Genomic DNA, 20,490 nt, shown 5'->3' on the forward strand with positions numbered 1-20,490 from the left:
GAGTGTATATCCAAGATTCTCAGATTTTTCTTTAAGAATTAAGACACACATCTTGTTCATAAAGCTCCCACGCTTAAGTTCAATCGAACGTCCAAAGCCGAAATTCGTTTCGTATCGCGTTCTAGGGTGCTTAGCGGACAATTTGAATGTATAATATCCTTCCATATGATCCAACACGTTCAATATTCGCGGTGCAAACTTAATATCGACCGAGTTAGCCTTGGCACATCCATCGTCCGGTTTAATAGAATACCAGATGGTACTGTAAAGATGGTCAACCGTAGCGAAGATCACGTTTCCACCTTTCGTATAGCAAACCTCTGCACTCGAACGTTATTAATAAACCTTGTCTCCATGTAGCGTTAACCAAACTGACGTGAGATATTAATTGCCAAGCGTCATCAGTCAAAGCTAACGAAATTAGTAGGGAGGCAGTACATGCACCAAGAGGGGTTGTAAGGGAAACCAATGATTTTCTAATGGGACAGACGCGTTGAAACGCAGCCACAATTAGAGGGAACCACGCGTTTTAGAGGCTGATTTGGATCGGTTCTTGGCATCGGTTAATTATAACGTTTACCTAACATGGTCCAACGAATAGTTCCACTTTGAATAAGGAGGGAAAAGAGAAAGTGGGAGGGAGTGGATTGCAGATTAAGAGTTGTTGCAATTACCCTGGCTCGAGGTAAACAGGCTTTGTGGCGGTCGAGAGTTGCGTAAACTTCGTTTGAAACGATTCCGCTGCGGAGTTTTCTCGGTGACTTTACTTTAATTTCGTTCATCGTCTACACGGTCAAAGTGCCGCGAGCTCTAGCGCTCATCGAAAGAATAAAGCTTGAACGTATCCAGTTCTCATTCCTTACTCTGTAAAGGAGACTGGGAAAGAATTCGAGGCAATATTCCTCGCTGTGTATATACGGTATGCAATGGGAACCTGTCGTTTCTGCTTTATGTCGGGCGCGGAACGGGGGTGTCGCTAACCTTTAAATACTTTAAGCGCGTAGTTTCGAGCCGAGGTTGAATTTTCGAAATCGCGTCACGCGCCAACGTAGGAATTAAGCGAATGCTGTGTAAAAAAAAATGGAGCTATAAAACTACGCGGTAGGGAACTACTGCGTTGGTGTATAAAAGGCTCGTAAAAGGTTGGCGCTACATGGAACGTTATAAAAAATAAAAAAAAAAAATAGGAAAAGTGGGAGAGAGGGAAGAGAAACACACAGGGAAAACAGTTAAGCGAGAATCGTCTTGGAAACGATCTACTCCCGAAGTAAATTGGCTCCCGACCTGTGTTACGTATTACGCGACATATGTCACCCTTATCTTCAGCTGGCCGCAGCCCCGACGATTTCTCTCGTTTATCCCTGGCAGAGCTGATCACTTCAGCATGAGGGATTCACTGGGCCACGGTGTAGTTTCTCGAACGCTTACCGGCGAAAAATCGTTCGCAGGACGAACAGTACGTGGAGTGGATATCTCGGGGACACTATGCGGCCGCTTTATCAACACCTGAACGAGGTCAAGTCCCACGCGAAGCCGGGATTCTATCCGAAAGATGCGAGGAAGAAGGACCCCATGGCGAGCTCGCACAATTTGGAACTGCTCGACAGGTGAATCGCAACATTTAATCATTCTTTTCATTAAATAATACCAAAGAACAGTTTTCAAAATTTCACATTGATTTAGAAAAATTCTAGAACTTTTTTTTAGGGTTATATCTACTTTAGAGTATGCAAAAAATTGGTTTATCAAAGGCGACAGAAAGTTTGAACACTTTACCAACCACGATCCGTGATCTCCATGATCTTTTATTGCAACACATTGAAATTTTATCCACATAGACGATATTATGTTACATGCTTTTTGATCTACTACCAATCGATAAGCGCTGGAATCAAAAATGCGGAAGAGAAGTCTATTAATAAGTTTTGCGTCAGTAAAGTGGTGAGAATATTCTGTCTAAACGTTTAATGAATCCTTCGACTGGTTCTTGAGATACGACGACTCAATTCATCGGTTTTCTTTAGACTCATACAAGTCTATTATCGTTCAGAGTATATCACGCAGAATATATAAACAATCCACTTTTCACCTCTTTAGATAAATATAAATCCTTAATTTAGAAGTTCTTACTGGGAGCTGCTTTCTCTATTAACGTCAATTCTTAGCGCTTACCCACGAGAAGCTGGAGATCTTCTGACCAAAACGATCCTATTCTACTTGCCGTCGCCCTTGCCCGACAGCATTTTACGTGTCTGGCCGTGTCTTTGTGCAACTAATTGAAATCCCCCCCTCTACCCCCCTACCATTCCGCTAAACTGAAAGTTCGAAAAAATAAAAAGTTATACAGCCTGTAAAAGTTTTACACGCTCGTTCGTTCTCGATCACTGTTCCCCTTGCCCTCCTGCGCTATAGAGACTCTGTCCTTCGTTTCCTTCGTGTTCAACGTTTCCACACCGGTTCCATTTAGCCCGTCTCGGTGAACACGTCGATGAAATATTCTAGCAGCCGCTCAGAATCCCAGGTCCACGACGAAGAAAGTTGCTCTTCTCCGGTTGAAGAAGAAAGCGTAACGGGTTACTTATTATCCCGTCTATTCCTTCTAGGAACTGTTTACCGTGCAATGCGTGCGCGCCCATTTCCCTGGGTGCCGGAGGAAAGTCAGATTGTCCAGGCGTCGCAGCCCTTACCGATGAAAACGTGGAAAAATCGAGAGTAAACATCATTATCGACCGATCCAATTTTAACATGCAACGCGAACGACCGAGTTATCTTTATCGGGGACGTTTCCGTGAATCGACTCCCTTTTCGCCGAGCTTTCGGAAGCGTTTTCTGGTTTGTTGTTCCCGTACCTGGCCACGGTGGGTCGTGTATCAAATAGTGACGCAAAAATCGCACGCGCTTTTTCTCTTTTTTTCGTTGTTTCATTTTTCTAACTCGCTCGAAACATACACTAGTGCACGCGTGTGTACACGTACGCTGAAATTGGAAATTTCGCGTTTGCCTTTGAACCTAATAATCTTGTTACCACATTGTATCGAACCTTCGGGGGGTTGAAATTTAAAAATTTAATTTCTCCGTAGGAGAGGAACGAACGGTTTCGCTCGCTCGCGTGTTTCACGCTCGCGAAATGGAATAAGCGAAAATTTGCAATCGTACGGGTGTCTGGTCGAAATTCGTTTGAAAGCGAATCAATGGAAACGCGTGACTAAATTAACTACGAGATCGACGAATGTGTGGAACAAATGAATTTATACGAACGGCTCAATGGATAGATAACGACGATTTCTTTACGAACAGGTTGTACAGGGAACGTTACTCGAGAGTGTTGCGTAAACGGACATCCGTGGATCCGAAGAAGACCACTTGCATGTTGTACCTGCAAGCGGATCATATGTTCTTCAATTATTATAAGTCCGAGGAGGCCTGTATAGAAGTAATGACTCGTCATGTACAACGTGTCAATTCCATCTACAAGTATACAGGTGAGTTTATTCGTTTACTCATGATCGATACCTGTTTCTTTTCTCATATTTGTACACTTGTATAACTTATAATAGTATACTTCAGAATTGCAAATTTTTGTTTTTAAAACACGTCCAAAGTGCTCTTCAAAGAGAAATAGAATATTGAAGATTGTACCTAAGGTTCATAAACGTTGCTGTCATTAAATATAATATATTTTATTGATATTTATCATTTATTAATAATGACTCCACATAATATATCATGCCAGTACCAATAAAAAAAAAAAGAAAAAAACAGGAAGCGATATAACAACCAAGGTGTGCAATGAAAATTCTTTCGTCCTGATGGCGTAACAATCGGCAACGTTTCCTCCCCGTCCGCGAACTAACAAGTGCGCGTCTTCTGTCTCATTCCGCTGTAATAACTTCGCAAACCAATTAAAACTTTCCCCCGGACCTTCCAGTTAAACTAACTTTCTGCCAGCGGCGATCAAGGAGAAGGAGAGGAAAGAGGAGGGGGGCAGAGAATGAATGTTCCTTAGCCTTACTTGTGGTTCCTTTCTGCGCTCGCGACCGATTAATGTCAGTTTCTGTGTCTGACGTTGACCGATTGATTTCGCGGAACTTTATTGCGCCAGAACACACACCTAATGCGTAAACTTTAAACGATGGTTATCAAGGAAGAATAGGGGGAAAAGAATCGAAATTGCCTCCGTTGTATTCTTTCTTTCACTCGCGAATAAAGTGGTGTGCCCACTTTTCCTTCGACGTTCTTTCTTCAACCGAAAAAGTTTCAATCCTGGAAACCTTCTGGTCGTAGAAATTATTCTTTGAAAATTCCGTGTGACAATAGTTCGAGACTAGCAACGATAAAATCTACGGTTTGTAGACTGTTGGTGTAATGTCTTCGTATCAATGAAAATATCAACTAACGCGTCGGTCATATTCTTACTATTTTCCATTCGGCAACATTCATTTCCCCGCAATTTTATTCCCTTTTCCAAGTCCATTTACCCGGCCGTCATTCCCCGTAATTCCAGTCCGCAATTCTGCAACCATCCTTGAAACTAGCCGGGCGCAAATTATACCATCCGCCATTTGATACAATTACGTCATCAGTGCAGAGACTCAACTGAGAAACAATCAGCCTCATCGATGCTTCCTCCCTCCTTGTACCCTGTGGAAGCCGAAAGGTAGAAGGGGTAGGTGAACAAAGCTGCGCAAATCAGAGGAAAGCGTTCCTGAAAATCTCATTTGGCCGGCGCGGGCCGCGAATATTAAGTGAGAGGGCGTACTCTCGAGCCACGATTCTCTCTCTACTAGCGGCCAGCAGAGGAGAAGGTGAAGAGGGGTTCTAAACGGCGCACCACCTGCCGTAACAACGAGCAAATATTTGTGTCTCGTGACTGAGCCGTGTTCAGCGTAGCGTGACCGCGCGTGGACCGAGGGCTGTGCATTACTTAGAATTCCCTATCGCTTCCGTCGTGCAATTCGCGTATAAAGCCCCTGCTTTTCCGCCGACGTTTCCGTCTCTCTCTTTCTCCTTCTATCTCTCTCTGGTCGATGGAATACACACATTGGTAGGTAGGATACGTCGAGCTTTCGAGACGATGGTCGCGCCGATTATCGAGGATCTCTACACGCGAGCATTTCGGATGACCGATCGACCATCCCTAGGAAATGCCTGGCCGAACGTGCCTCCCTTTGTCTCCGGATTAGACGGCATTAACTCTGTTCCCATCGCGATATGTACAGCCAGCCCCGTCCGCCTAGCTAAACGCTCTTGTCTGACGAGAGATCCGGAATTGCCGCGATTAAGGATTGCTGCCCCCATGCCTTCTCTCTCTCTCTCTCTCTCTCTCTCTCTCTCTCTCTCTCTCTCTCTCTCCCCTTGCATTGCAAACTCGTGTCCCAACGATTACTTCCTCGGCGATTTTGCGTTCACGCGGTTAACTGCACTCCGGCTTGGATCTATTGTCTCCACACTAACCTGACTATCTTGTTTAAATTTAAATATATAAGGGTACAATGAACTTAATGTAAACGCGGTGGAACGATAATACTTGTGCTTTGATCGACGTTCTTCTTATTACGTCAGAAGAGGAGGGTGGAAAAAAGTAATGGACGATAACGCGATATCGCAAAGGTGGAAGTTCCAACGTTAGTCATTACACGTGGAACGCCGTACACCGTTTACGATCCTTATCTCGGGGCTCACGTAAAAAAAAAAAGTTTATTTCCTGAACGGCACACGGCCGAGACAGCTGTCACGCGACCATGTTGCCCCTCTATTTGTTTGCGGAGTAATTTTTTACGACATCGGTACGCGCGAGGACCGACAACGCAGTCAGGGGAACTTTGAAAACACGAATTTCACGTGACGATAGCCCTTTAGTGATTTAATAATAAGCACAGACCGTGCTCGGCGATCTCTTCTACACTGTATATTTCTTAGAAAAAGTTTTTTCGTAACAGCAGAGAAACTTTACTGAAGTTTCCTTTCCGTCTGACCAGTAACTTATGTATTCTACTTGTTCCAATTTCTTGAAAACCGATTGTCCTATCTCGCGTGTCTGATCAGAAACGGGGCTTATTCAATTTGATCCGCAAAAAGTGGTTCTGGCTCGGTTTATTCTACTTGTCTGACCGTGAATGCTTTTCCTTGAGTTCTCTACTTATTCTATTAAGTCTTGTGCAAAGTTTCTGTGGTATTTAAACGTGGAATTTTACCTCATTCCGTGAACAAAATGTAATTCTCTCACCGTGTCATAGTTTCTTTTTACTTTTCATAGCTTCTTGATTCTTTCTTCTTAGTAAATCGACCTCGTTCTTGTGAAACAGTCGAAATTTTGTATTCATACACGCGAATATGAAGCCTCGAGTGTCATAGAAGCTCGTTCAAAGGCTCACGCATAGAGCCACGGCGTGCCATAAATGTTTCAGCCGAGCTACCTTGAACTTCCTACGTTCACTCATGCCTGACCGTTTCAGCAAGCGTTCCGTTGCATTATTTAGCCGCCCAAGAAGCACTCCGCTCCTCTATCTCTCCCTCCCCTCCCCCAACTCTACGATTGGGGAAGTTGAACGCGATGTTTTCGCCGGTACCAGTCGCTACGTAGCAACCAAGCCGTACGTAGAACCAAAGCTGATTAATGCAACATCAAACTTGGGTACAATGGACTTAGCGCTAATTACCGACGGCACATGTATATTACATGCGAGATATGGATGTAACGATGCTAGTACGGGTGTTTATGTTTGGCTAGGTTGGCCGCGTGTGTGTATACGTATAACGTGGAAACGCAGTCGTGGGACCATCTCACTTAAGGAAATAGGTTACCACTTACGTTATCACTTAAATAAGTCAAATTCGAAGAACGGTCCCTTCTAATTAATGCATCTGCTTTTGAATGAAATTCATTCGTTTGTCTATCCACCTATTCTTTTTCTTTCCCAATTTCTATCGTGGATAATTTAGTTGAGAAATTTGTTCCGTAATGATTTCAACTTCGCCAAAAGTTACACACTTTGAAGTGCTTTTGGCACATTGCTATATACACTGAACTCTCGGTTTCGCTAACAAGAAGAAACTTCTGCGTATTAACGCGTTTCATCTTAGGCAATCTGTGTTGCATGAAACACGAAAGAATAAACGTCGCGAAATTTAAAACTTCCACTTTCTATACTTTAGAACCTTTGAAACCCATCTCCCTTAGGCTTAAGATTTTAAAAATGTTCCTTGGAGGTAGGAATAAGTCTATATTTTAGAACCATAGGATCCCTTCTTCCTTAGACTTAGAATTTAAAAAATATTGTTTGGAAGTAGGGGTAAGTCTATATTTTACTATTGCTTAATAACGCGAGTGCAATGAAAAGGGAAGATCCAACGTCGATACCTTTCACGCTTGAAAAGTCATCACGAGATCATTGCGGCGATTCGCATAAATTCACCGGTAGAAAGGAATTGCGATCGCGTGTCGCTGGGCCGTTTTTCCAGTTTCGATTGGTATTCCCGCGGAAAAGGTGTTTGATTAAATGCTCGCCGCCACGCGACGCTCGAACCGTTCGGGAATACGGTGATCACCGGTGGAACCCGAAAATTACTCGGCTGGAGCCCCAGTGATTTTCGTTATCAGCTATCGGTTTCCTCGACGAGTAGTTCCTCTCTCGGCTATGAATTGCACAGTATCACCGTCTGTCCATTGAGAGACTCGCCTCTAATCCCTGAAATTTCCATTCTTGATTTCCATTCTACGAATCTAACGAATGTAATTATTAAAGAAACACCGTAACACGAAAACGAAGATCTCTTTTCTTTGTGTTTTGTAGATTTTAATCAGGATGGACAACCGGACAACATCAGCTTCATGATTAAACGCGTGAAGGTTCACGGTGATGGTGCACTGAGTGACCCTAGCTACAGGTTCGTTGGTACTTATGGGGTGGAGGAGTTCCTTGAATTATTTTCCGGTAAGTGAATTCATGAAAATATGTTGCGTGTATATATATATATGTCCACCACTTTAGTTACTTTCTGCCGTTTGTCTGACAATTCGTCCATTTTATCATTGTGAAATTTTTATTCTTGTTACTGCAAAAATTTGCGATACTGTTTTTACATGATTTTCCACAGAAGACAATTTCGTGGAGCTCTACATTTAATATTCAATTATTCATCATTCATTGTTTACCATTTTATTGGAAAATCACAGATTAAAGTCTTATCAAGTAAATCGTTCGTTGTTCGAATTTTATTCGAATCTACAGTATCTGGAACTCTTGTGTGAAATGTTACAAATTTTACAAGTAACATTTACTTCCAATAACAATTTAAACTCAAGCACTCTAGTCAGCCGTCAGAGCGTGTCACAAAATCCTCCAACGTGACTTTAGAACAGTGTCCCAGTCGCCGTCGTTACCTAATACCGTGCTTAGTAAGCACGCGAAAGGCTTGGATTACAGAGATGAAAGCGGACACGCGAGACTGTTAGAGAAATCAGGCCCTCCTTTCTTTTCCACTGAAACTAGCCGTTTAATCGTCTGCAGCTTCCTTTTCCTCGATTCCTCTCGACCACCACTCCGGAAACGTCGAACGGAACCAGAAGGTTCTTCCGTGCTTTTGATTTATCGTCCCGAAATCTGTGTTCTCTTCTTCCCTCAGCTTTTCAACCAACCACGCTCTCCTACGGAACACGGCCAGAAAGTTTTGATTTACCCCTTTTCGTCCAACGGCGCTTGTATAATACTTGGACAAGAGTATCGGGTAACGTTCGGTTACCTTAATATCTCGAACGTGCTATCTCTTTCACGGACTCCGCCCATTCCACTCGATTAATTCGCGTTCAGACGTCGAGCAACAACTGACAGAGCTGGCCACAGTAACCGTATCGCGTAAAACTTTCCATCAACGAACGAAGTTGAAGTTTATTAAGCAGCTGGGATTAATTATTACTCAGGTCTGAGACAGAAATGAATTGATGCTCTATGTGATTGAAATTTTCCTGGTTAAATTTATCAGAGATATGATATATCAGATTGCTTCCGACATTCGCCTTACAGCTTGTCAATAAAGTACTCAGTTTCTATGAATATAGGAATTATGAATCATTCTCCCTCATATTTTCGTTCAATACGCGAATGTCGTAAAGAAGTTAATCTAAGTTTAATACAGGAAATGTCTTAATCGATAATTTTAATTGCCTCCTCGTTGAACATTCACAGAATGGGAAATGAGTGAGGGATTTTTAGATCATCAGGATGTATCTAATTTGCACAGGATTAGTTTAGCTCAGCGAAATACGATTTTATGCAGAAACGGTTCGTTGTTGGATTCAGCAAAACCGGCTCTCGTGTGATCTGTATTTCCGTCGATATCGTAATACTTTATGGAAAATTCATACATCGACGAGGCTGGATGCTTCACGATTTTACAGCCCGTAAAATTTGTCAAAGTGTGTAATTCGGCCTGCCTACTTTATGAGAAGTTCAATTGTTGTCGTCGGGCGCATTACAACTTAACGGGGATGAGCGAGGGTTCTTTTCCGGATGAAAATTTAGCACCGATTCCAATCGATACTCAATTATAGCGTGGATAATTTATGGATATTATAATTGTGTCGCATTGATGCTGCACATTATCGATTGTGTTAAAACGCTAATATGAATTACGTCTAGCGTAACTGTACGGTACGCGTTCCAACGGCGACCGCGCTCGAATTTACGTTGTCTGCGATAATTACGCAATTTTGGCCGAAATGTTTGCAGTGAGCGTGGTAATTAATAAGCAAGATTCTGTGGTCACAGTTGCGGCGTGGTTTCACCCTCGAAATCAATTTTTATACACGCTAAATCGTGTACCTTACGAGTTCATATTAAACGTCATCAACGATACACGCTGTACGAGTATAAATAATAATTTTAATCCTGTTACACCGACATTGAAAATACACGATTTCGGACGAGAAACTTTTTTATCTTCCGCTACAGTTAATTAACGATACGTTGAACTGTTTTACTTGATAGACTGACAATGTATCTACTCTACTTGAACGGCTATGAATACACCTGTTCTCTCCACGGCTGACCGTAATTTGGCCTATTCTACTTGAGTGGGTGCAAGAGGTCCCGTTATATTTGTCTAGCTAGAAATACACTTGTTCTAGCTGGCTGGTCTGGTATCTTGTTTATCCATCTAATAAGCATTCCCATTCCACTTATCTTACTAGAAACCAGCTAGCAATCTTCGAGAGATTCCCGCAACAATTGCACTTTGCTAAATTGTGCAAGCTTACCATCGAGTATAAATTGACGAGTCTTCTTTTTCCTTTTTTCCTTCGTTCCATTCTGCGGGAGTTTCTTCAACGTTTCTAGAAGACTAGATGATAATCTATTTTTCCACGGGGTGGCTCTCTTTAGCAGCCGAGGAACTGGATCGACGGAGATAAGTACAACAGCTCGTTACGAGAGATATTGAATATCGGGATGCGGAGTTCGATAATTCCCCGGCAAAGCCCTGAGGCCATTTCATTGGCACTGATCTAGCCAATATCAGGCTCTGCATAGAAAATTTCTCCCCGCCTCTTATTTGCGGTCGGAATTAAAGAGAGAGAAAAATAAAATAATATCCTACGATTCTTTCATGGAAGCAAAAGATACGCGCCAAGGCTGAAATTTTAGTATCTTTCGATAATTTCCATTGCCCCACAATCGTTAATTAATCCCTAATTCGTAGTAAAAAACATTCTCTGTAATCCCGTTGTGTATTTACTCGAATATTGCAACAGTACTGATAAAAGCTTTCTAGTCAACGAAAAAGTGCGCTCGGAATAATGCAACTGGGATTGAAGAGAAATGTTTAGACTGCAGTATTGAGTGGAAAGGAAGTGCGTGAGTGGGTAGAATGGTTCCTTCGAATATGGCTAGAGATTACGGGGATTCACGGGGATTTCACACAGCGAAAGAAAAGTGCACAAAATCTGTCGTTGAGGTAATGTTTTCAGAGAATTTCTAGAGAAAGAATTGAAAAAATTCATTTACACAGAGAGTTCTTCTGTATAAGAAATATCCATTATTGAGAAATTCTAACGTTTACTCGCGTATTCTTCGAGCTTGACGTCGTCGTAACGTAACACTGTTTCAACGACGCGTAAAAGCAACATTTCATCGGAAAAGTTTTCCGTCTTCTTTATAAAATAAAATAACACATTGCCAGGATGCGTTTCAAATAATTCATTGCATTTCCGCCGTAAAATTCGGGAGTCGAACAATTTCGAGTGGAACGATAACGCCCAGGTAGAAAACAATTGGCCATCGGTGAAGCAGCCAGCGACGTTTTTCTCACTTGTCGAGTAAGCGGACGTCTCACCTTGGTCGGTAATGAATTGAAATTGAGGGTGAAACGCGGCGCTGCTGGCACGCACAATGAACAGCTTGCAGCAGCACAATAGCTGATGTACCGTGAATCGAGAAACACGGCCGAGCAACGGTGGACCGTGACATATTTGCCACGGGCGTCCAGTAACCAAATATGCCTCCTGAGACACGCCACACACCGCATACACGTATCCAACGTCGCTCTATTCTCATCCCAGCTGCGAAAAACCACACTCGGATTGCAGAAACATGGTAACCATTGTAAAAGGAATGGAACTGTTTTCCTGCCAGTTCCGTCATTCTTTTCTACTCCTTGTTCTACTCCATAGTCGTACTGTCCATTTTTCATCCATAAGTTATTTGGAAAAGAAAATTCGTGACAAGGAATCAATTTTCTTCGTCCTGCTAATTAAGGGAATATCGTTGTAACCCTCAGTTGCGTAAAATGAAATTTATTACGTCAGTTTATCAACTTGCAAAGTGTAAAAGAAGGTGTAGAAGGAATTTTTGAGAAATTCGAAAAATTGATAAATTTTCTAATCATTTTAAAAAATATTCTGATTTTAGAAATGGGAAGAATTCTTTTTTTTTGTGGTTATAATCGCATAGAATCGAGAAGCAGGTCATGTCCCATGCCGGTGTTTTCGACTGACGGAGGCAAATATTCATCCACCACGTCCCTTTAATTAATTTCGTTTTTAATTTCCCCACTGTCGTTGGCAGTATTTTACTTGGCTGTTTTCAGACAGGCCGGAGAGCGGGAGGGTAGGAGGGTTGAATTCCCAACCGACGTGGCCGAACATCGTCCGAGATGTTATCCGTGAAAAATAATAAATCAGGCGTCCGAAATGTCCGGTAATTTAATTTCTAGAAACTTTTATGCCCTGGCAACTTTCCTCCGCTGGGGAATCGGCGTGTCTGGCCAGCCGGCTAGAGTACATGAAACGGGACGAGGAATAAAAAATAGGAAAAGGGAATATGTCCACTCTCTCTTCCTCTCGCTCTCTCTTTCTCTCTCGCTCTCTCGCCATTTCCACTCCTTCCATCTTTTGTTCACCCTTCTCATCCGTGGAATTTTTTCGCGGCACTTCAAACAAACAAAAAATAATACGTATGAAAAGGAGGGAAGTGAGCAGGAAGGAACAGAAGGGTGAAACGAGCGATGAATATTCTATGAACGTCGTGTATGAATTTCAATGGAAAGGGTTGTTTACGGGCGTCCAGCGTGTTCATCGCGTGTCCTGAGTCTTTCAAGGTCGGCCGTGAGCCTCCGTGTGCTCCACAAGAGGGGTTTGGGAACTATCGTTGTGCACGGCAACTGACGGTACCTTGCATGACAAAGAACAAAAAAAGAAGTTCGAATAAAATTATAGGAAGAAGAATACTGAATCGTTTAGCACTGATTTTCCATGAAACTTTCCCGCAGAGGAGGACTACGACGCGTTCTGTTTGTCGTACATGTTCACATACCGCGACTTCGAGAAAGGAACGCTTGGACTGGCGTGGACTGGGGACCTGAAAAATGCGGGCGGAGTCTGCGAGAAAAACGGGGTAAGTTTCCGGGGGGAGAAAAAAAGGAAGAAAAGAGAAACTAATTCGATCACGCGCGATAGAATAGGTATAATATCGTTTCCACTGGCGCATTCACGGTGTACTTGCAACAATTACCCCGAGAACTAACGCTATTTCGTCCTTGCAGCACTACAGGGGTAGCATGAAATCGCTGAACACCGGTATAATCACCCTCCTGAATTACGGCAAACACGTACCACCGACGGTTTCTCACGTCACCATCGCACACGAGATCGGTCACAACTTCGGATCCCCTGTAAGTTCGGCTTGCATGCTGCGTCGTCCCGTACATCGAATACGTACGGAAAGTTTCGCGGTTGGTTTCGCGACAGAATGGAATTATAGGCACTTGTGTCGATGCTGCTACAGTGCATGTTCGTAATTTCCATTCTATTTAATCGCTGAATCTTGCATTACAAGACTACGTACACATACATCAGAGAAGTAGGAAGAAATTGAATTCGAAGTAGTACGAATCAATAATATGGAATACGAACACTTACAAGATGTATTATGTAAGACATACACTTGTCCCTGTAGTTATTTTTCTACAAAGTAAATACATGTTGAATGTAAACTTGTTGCTTTAAATAAAAAATGCACGCAAGAGGAGGAAGGGGAAATACATAGAATGCCAAGTAGTACAAGTCAACGATAATGATTACATATGAACTCAAAATTACACTTGTCTCTACTATTTTTGCCTGGTGAAAGTCAGTTCTCTTTAAATACAAACTTTTCATTATTCGAAAGGGTGTACTCGGATGTAATAACGGTACAAAGTTCGTTAAAATATCTTGAAAAATAACAGTGGTACACGTATTTTTATAGAACGTGTCGTTTGATGTAGAATCTCACAAAAGTTACCCAGGAATATTCTGAAATAATTATACTTTCAAATGAAAGCAGTATTTGAAAAATTTCTTAACTTCGCCTAGGCGTGTGTAGCCTCTCGAAGAAAAGCGCGGCGCGAAATTACTATTTCTTTGACGAAGAAGTCAAGAAGCATACTTGGTCCGTTCACTTCCTTCAGCGAAGGTGTTCCTTCCAAAGGAATCCAGTTAATGCCCAGGGTAATTAAGCGATGGATTCTTTGAAAAGTTACCCGGAGGAATTTTCTTACTCGCTCAAGTCCCGCAAGTAAAAGGAATTTCAACAACGTCCATGGACACCTTTTTCCAAGCTCTCAAGTAACTACCATACGAGTCGTACAACGACTCTAAAACATAAGAAAACTATTGATTAATAGATAATAAGAGAATTTCCCCTCGACTTCTAACGATACGAAACAAAATGGCGGTAAAACCCCTTGATAAAACAAGTTTTTTAATTTATCAAGATGATTTCTCCAGTGTGAAAAGTGCGGTCATTTAGTAATCCTTTGCTGAACAACAATCCCATATGAATTTAAAGGGCAAAAATGTCACAAAAAGTGTCAAGAAGTTAATAGCCACTTCTTTTCGTTTTGTCGTATTATTCGTGACAAATAATCCCTCTAGAAGGCGTATTTCTAACATGTTTTCTCTTTCTGTTAACGCGGCGACAGCACGACCCGGACGAATGCTCACCCGGAGGGGAGGACGGAAATTTCATAATGTTCGCCAGAGCCACCAGCGGGGACAAACGAAACAACAATCGCTTCAGCCCGTGCAGCCTGGTCTCCATAAATCCCGTTCTAAATGCCAAAGCTCGCTCGTCCAAAGGATGCTTCGCTGGTGAGCAGAGAGAAGCTTTTGGAATTTTAATTAGTTTCGAACGGGGTCAACGGCTGCCACCTCTGTCCTTCATTCACCAGCCCTGACCTCTTCTTGGCCCACTCGATCGTCCGCCTGAATTATTTATGCAATCGACGTCGGAACTGCTTACAGGATGTTCCGCTAATTACTTGTTGACGCATTTCCTGTTGAATCTCCGTCCGATAGGTGCCTGCTGGCTGCTCGGTGCATATGAAATCGTGTTGTCTGATCTTGAACGTGGTAAAGAATTCTACCGAGGGATTCGCTCTCAGCTGTGAAGTAGTATCTCGTGAGATATATCGTACAGAAATACTCGAAGAATGACGAAGTTTGTAGACAGTATTTAGTAAATCAGATAGCAAAAGTGCTCTTACAAAAGCTACGTGAATTAAAATTCCACCCCCTGCTTTTCATTCTTCGTTTCTTCGTTTCTTCGGAGGTTTGGATAATTTTTTCATTTAAAAAATAATACGAATTCCACGAATTCGTTTCATCAATAAACACGCCAAGTTTTGTCACCAGGTATCGCAAAATTACTGTAATTAAATGCAATCGACTTTTCGTATGCACCAACGTAATAATATAATATGGAAATCTGAAGAATGTTTTCCTTTTTCTCGGTTACAATTTGAAGATTTTTTTCCCCTTGGAGCAAAGCAAAATGCGAGTGAGAAGGCTAAGGAGAAAAATGTAAGGTTTCTAATCCACTTTTACAACGTTAGTAAATTCGCGTCTTGAGATGGGGAAGGGCAAAGAGGGGATGGAAAAAAGGCAGGGAACGCATCGATGCTTCGGAATATCGATTGACCCAGGGTCTAACTGCAACTCAATTCCAATTCTAATAGCAGACTCTACATGGCCCGCGCGAAATTCGTTTCCAGCAACGAGCGTACGGGCAAATGAGCGACCGGTGGCGCAAACATGAAACAGATACGACCCGTTAATTGTTAATGACACAAAGATCTCTGCTAGTCACTGAAGTTGGTAACAGAAAAAAGGAAACGTTCAAATATTCCAGATAATATTGATACTTTCACTGAATAAGACAAGGGAAATATCTTGTGAAAAAAGATTCTTAAATGGGGGCTATTGTTCGCATATAAATAGTAATGATAATTATAATATAATACGATTTTACTATGTAGTTCGAAAGGAAGATCAAGGATAGTTTAAAAAATACTGGATGATTGCAGAAGTTCGTGCCCGATTTTCAGAAATGGGGGGAACCTTATCGCCCTTCAGCATACATTCCTATCGAAAGATACAACGCTTATGCTTTATTTTCAAATAATTATTCATTTCGTTTCATTTTATTTTCAAATGAAATGTGCCTTGACACACACCTCTTTTGTTTCATTTTCAAATCGGGCACGAACTTTTGCAATCATCTAATATAAATGATCAATTAAATTGCTACGAGGAGTTTGTGCAATTTCTTTCCTTTTCTTCTTGTTTTAAAAATTTCTTGAAATTTTTTGAAAAGTTCAGCGTAAACCAATGTAAAAACAGAGGGGTTTGAGCATCGCGACTCACAGGTGATTTCATTACACAGTCACGACTGACTTGTTGAATTTGATAGAAATCCAGGATTTCATTAAACTCGTAGCAAATCAGGTTAACATTTATTCTACCTACTTTGCAGCTCTTTCTCTGTTCAATCGAAAAACAATTCAGTGTTACGTCGAGAAATAGCGATAAAGTATCCGTACACAAAATTTAAGTTTTTAATCAAATGTACTTCTGAAGAACATGATTTAAGAAACACAAGAAAAAATCAAAAAAAAAAAAAAAAAAAACGAAATTGATAGAAATTATCATGTAGCACAGAGAATAATGTCGATAGAAGCGAAATGTAAAATCGATAATTCTCATAGAGCCCCAAAGCGCGATCTGCGGGAACGGAGTGGTGGAAGATGGCGAAGAGTGTGATTGTGGATGGGAGGAGGATTGCAACGACCCTTGTTGCCACCCTCAACGGCTCCATCATGCCCTCCACGAGATACCATGTCGTCTCACCGATGGTGCAGTGTGCAGTCCCAGTCAGGTAAGTGGCTCTTTTCGTTCGTTCGTTCGTTGAACGTCCACAAAAGCTCGTTCCCCATGGTGAACCTGTGATTAAATCTAATGTCCTATCCGCGTTTTACCATTTGCTCTCTTTGATTTCTCACTTATGTCGATCGTACCACGGAGAATTCGAAAACAAAGTTGCCAACCTGCACGATTAAAGGTACACCGGAAAATATTATACCAAAAGTTTTCTACATTAAATATGAAACCGAATGACTGTGCAATCGAAGAAGGTGCACGCGATGCGCAGAGGTTAAACAGAAGTTAAAATTGCATTTTTCACGAAGAACACGTCAAATGCCCGCTTACGCCCGCACTCAAATATTAAAAGAACGATACCTAGCGAAAGGCTCGAGTTTTCTAAGATCCCCGGAGAGAGATATTTTAACGGACGTTACAAATACGCCCTTTTAGTAGCAAACCGGGGAAAAGTGGTGGCGAGGTTTCTTTGAAATTTTCGATCAAGTCTCATTGTAATTCCGACAAAAGTTACATGTTGAATATGTTATGAGTTTCGTATTGAATATGTTGAAAACGTAATGTCCCATGGAAACGGAACACGGTATCGATTTCCCTCGGAGACCTAAAGTAATGTGATTATTTGCAGCGTAAAACAGTGTCCAAAAGGGAACCGTCACTCTTCGAACTTTCTCCTTCTTCCATTCGTTCACTCCTTCTAGCCATAAACGTTTCCATGTGAAAGAAAAAGTTTTAGAAGACAGCGTATACTTCTTGCCAGCCTCTTAATTATATCCAAGGAAAAGCATCATTTTTCTTCCTCTTTCTCTCAAGAGTACCATTTTTCCCCCTGTTTCTGACACGAGAATAGCTATACATCATTCTAAAATTGAAACTGGATGATACGTGCACGTTTGCAATCCCCTTATGTGTGACATCACCAATTAATAACACGTCGGAGGGAGCCAGAGAGGTATCGACGTTTATTAACGATACACTAAAGCCGTAATTAAACGCGAAACGTGCCGTTACACGCGCGTCTCGTTCCCGCCCGCGTTAATCCGTTCGATACCGCTCGTTTGTTCCCCTGGAACAAACCAGGGGAAACTTGGTTACGGCGTGCGTTTGGATAATTAAACCGACGATAATGAGTGCAGGAAATCCTTCGCGGTCGAAATCGAGACGAAGCATAAATTATGCAGCGGCGAACTTTGACGGCTCCTTCAAGGAGATGGAATCGAACGGTTGGAACTCGATACTGGAGGTACACTGTTCCCTCTGGCGTTGATTTTCTAGAAAGGATCGTTTGGAGAAAGTTTCGGTGCGGTAATAACGACAAACGAAACATTAGAGTGTTTAAGTATTGGTAAATTAATGTCGCGAAAGATGAAGGAAAGGGGAGCAAGTAGTACAGGTCAATGGTATTCGTACTCCTGTAGAACTCAGAAACGTAATTATTTTTCTTACCTTCTTTCGAGGAGAGTAAATATGTGATCAATGTGAAATTTCTATTATGGAACAAGTAGGGTACATAGAAATAAATGAAGTGTCAAGTAGTACGAGTCAATGATACCGAGTACACACAGAGGACCGAAAAATGTACGTATATTTGAAATATTTTTTTGAGAAGAATAAATACCACTTGAAGTTGAATTTCATATCACTTGAAAGAGTATACTTAAATGTAGCAATCCCATAAACTTTATTAAAAAAAATTCGTAAAGGGATAGTAAAAAATCCAAAGCAACAAAGATAGAGTATCTATGGAGAAGAAAGACTAATGGGCTGAACACGAGACTCTTTTCGTGATGATCGTGTTGGGAACTGCAATCTCGTACATGTACGATTCTTCGCGCTCGAAGAAACTTCCTGGTCACGGACGGCACCATGAAGGAGCTTGAACCGAGAATTAGTTTCCAGGTATGTTCAGAGTCAGGGAGAGACTCGCCTAGTTTCCGGCGGGAATACACTGTGTGTTATTGTCGACGAGGTGCAAACACATAGAGGATGAGTTTAATTTTCAATGTTAGTCGTCGTTGTCGTCGTCGTAGTAGTCGTAGTCGTCGCGTGTACCCGCCGTTCTCACAGTCTATCCCGGAAAATGGGACTAATTAATCAAACCGAAATCGAGGCGGCTGCTATCGGCCTTGGAACACCAAGAGGGAAACTCCAGCCAGCTAAAAACAATTAATCTTGCTATATAGATGGGGTAGAGTCAGGAACGTTTGATTTCAGAATTGCATCCTTCCTTCGAATTTCGTCCCAGTGAATATTCTTCTTCTCCTCCTCCATTTTTTTCTTCTTTTGTTCCCCTGGCTATACAGTTACGTGCTAATTAACGGCGGGAAAATTGGGGAGCCTCGCCGGTTAACGAGATTTTTCAATCAGCAGAAAGAATTACAGTGATATTGTTCGGCTAGCAGTGGTAATTGCCGCCTCTCTCCCGTTCCTTTTCCACACTGGCGGCCTCTCTCCTAATTATGCGCGTAGAGAAACTTTGAATAGGCTGTAATTTTAAAACACTTCGTTTCAGCCCGTATTCACCGTATTACGCAATTTCGGCATTATGTTCGGAAGAATCGTCTGTAAAATTGTTGGACGATTGTTCCCGCGGACAATAGCTCCGTTGATTACTACGCCAATTTTTACGACTTACCGTATACCACAGAGATAGTGGTCGAAATCATCTTTCGAAACGCATTTCAATGCTGAAAGATTGCAAGTTTTTTTTTCTTATTCTCGGGCCATTATGGAAGAAATGCGATGCCTCCCTTGCTGCATTCATCCGTCGCTGAGGATAAACGGAAGAAACGCGTGGAAACGCGAGGTGAACGATCACGATCAGGACCGCGAACGGGTTTTACAGACGAGACTGAAGAAGAAGAAGAAGAAGAAGAAAGTGGAAGCGTGAAGGGAGAAGAAAGAAAAGCCAGAACAGAGGGAAGGAGCCAGCATTCGCGGAAGTCGATGCATTAGGTGCATCATGGGGGAAAAGTGCCGGATGCAAAACACGTAGATTCTTGGAAGCACGAAGACGTAGACGAATGGGCCGGTGTCTTCTCCTGTTTACCTCGACCGAGTTCAGGGCAATGAACAAGGGACGAGGGAGCATGGAACAGAGGAACTGGAGGTAGAAAGAAACCAGCAAGCTGTGGACATTAAGAGAAGTAGGAGGGTGGGAAGGGGAGACGAACAAGAATGTCGAGAAAAAAATTGAGAAAGATAACGAAGGAGGTGCAGGGCCGATCGTCTACCCGGTGGGGAAAGAAAACAGGGGACGGAACACGAAGAAAGATAAATAGCCGAAGCAAAGGAAAACAAGCGTGGCTACTCGACAGATAAAGGGGAGGATGGGATGTTTGCAGGGACGAAGACGTGAGTGTTCTTGGATGAAAGGGGTGAGTTATTTTGGAAGGGAATTTATACGCTCGAAATTATTAATGGCTGGATTAGAATGATCGATGGAGTTACAAGTGACTCCCATATTTGTTTGAAAGAGTATCAGTTATTACATTTATATATGAAATATTTCTTCAATCTTGTAAATTACTCGAACACACCCCCAGCATTTTTAGGTAATTTCTTATTCGTAAAAATCGAATATTGTCAAGAGCAAAGTCAGCCTCGTTCTGTCCGATTAATTGTTTTAAAAATTACTCAAAAAACCATTAAAAAGGAACGTTATTCTAGATTATTCATTCTACTTCATGTTACTAACTTTGTAGATTATTCAAGAGTCCTGCTAATGTTTGCAACCAATATCTTGCTCACATTATCGTGAGGACCTCATTGCTCAGGAATATTTCAACACAAACATACAC

The 20,490-nt window shown here is 42.0% G+C and overlaps 1 protein-coding gene across 1 annotated transcript in view; it reads left to right on the forward strand.

Annotated features, from left to right (window-relative positions):
- LOC108575668 (disintegrin and metalloproteinase domain-containing protein 10-like) overlaps positions 1–20,490 on the forward strand; it is a 145,813-nt gene that overhangs the window by 111,813 nt on the left and 13,510 nt on the right. The window contains exons 5-11 of the mRNA XM_017938530.1: positions 1,449–1,607; positions 3,298–3,482; positions 7,794–7,934; positions 12,763–12,887; positions 13,036–13,164; positions 14,455–14,623; positions 16,519–16,688. Coding sequence (XP_017794019.1) covers positions 1,449–1,607; positions 3,298–3,482; positions 7,794–7,934; positions 12,763–12,887; positions 13,036–13,164; positions 14,455–14,623; positions 16,519–16,688 — 1,078 coding nt within the window. The remainder of the gene's footprint in view (positions 1–1,448; positions 1,608–3,297; positions 3,483–7,793; positions 7,935–12,762; positions 12,888–13,035; positions 13,165–14,454; positions 14,624–16,518; positions 16,689–20,490) is intronic.

The sequence above is a fragment of the Habropoda laboriosa genome, unplaced genomic scaffold (genome assembly GCF_001263275.1).
Source record: "Habropoda laboriosa isolate 0110345459 unplaced genomic scaffold, ASM126327v1 scaffold18, whole genome shotgun sequence".
Classification (NCBI taxonomy): domain Eukaryota; kingdom Metazoa; phylum Arthropoda; class Insecta; order Hymenoptera; family Apidae; genus Habropoda; species Habropoda laboriosa.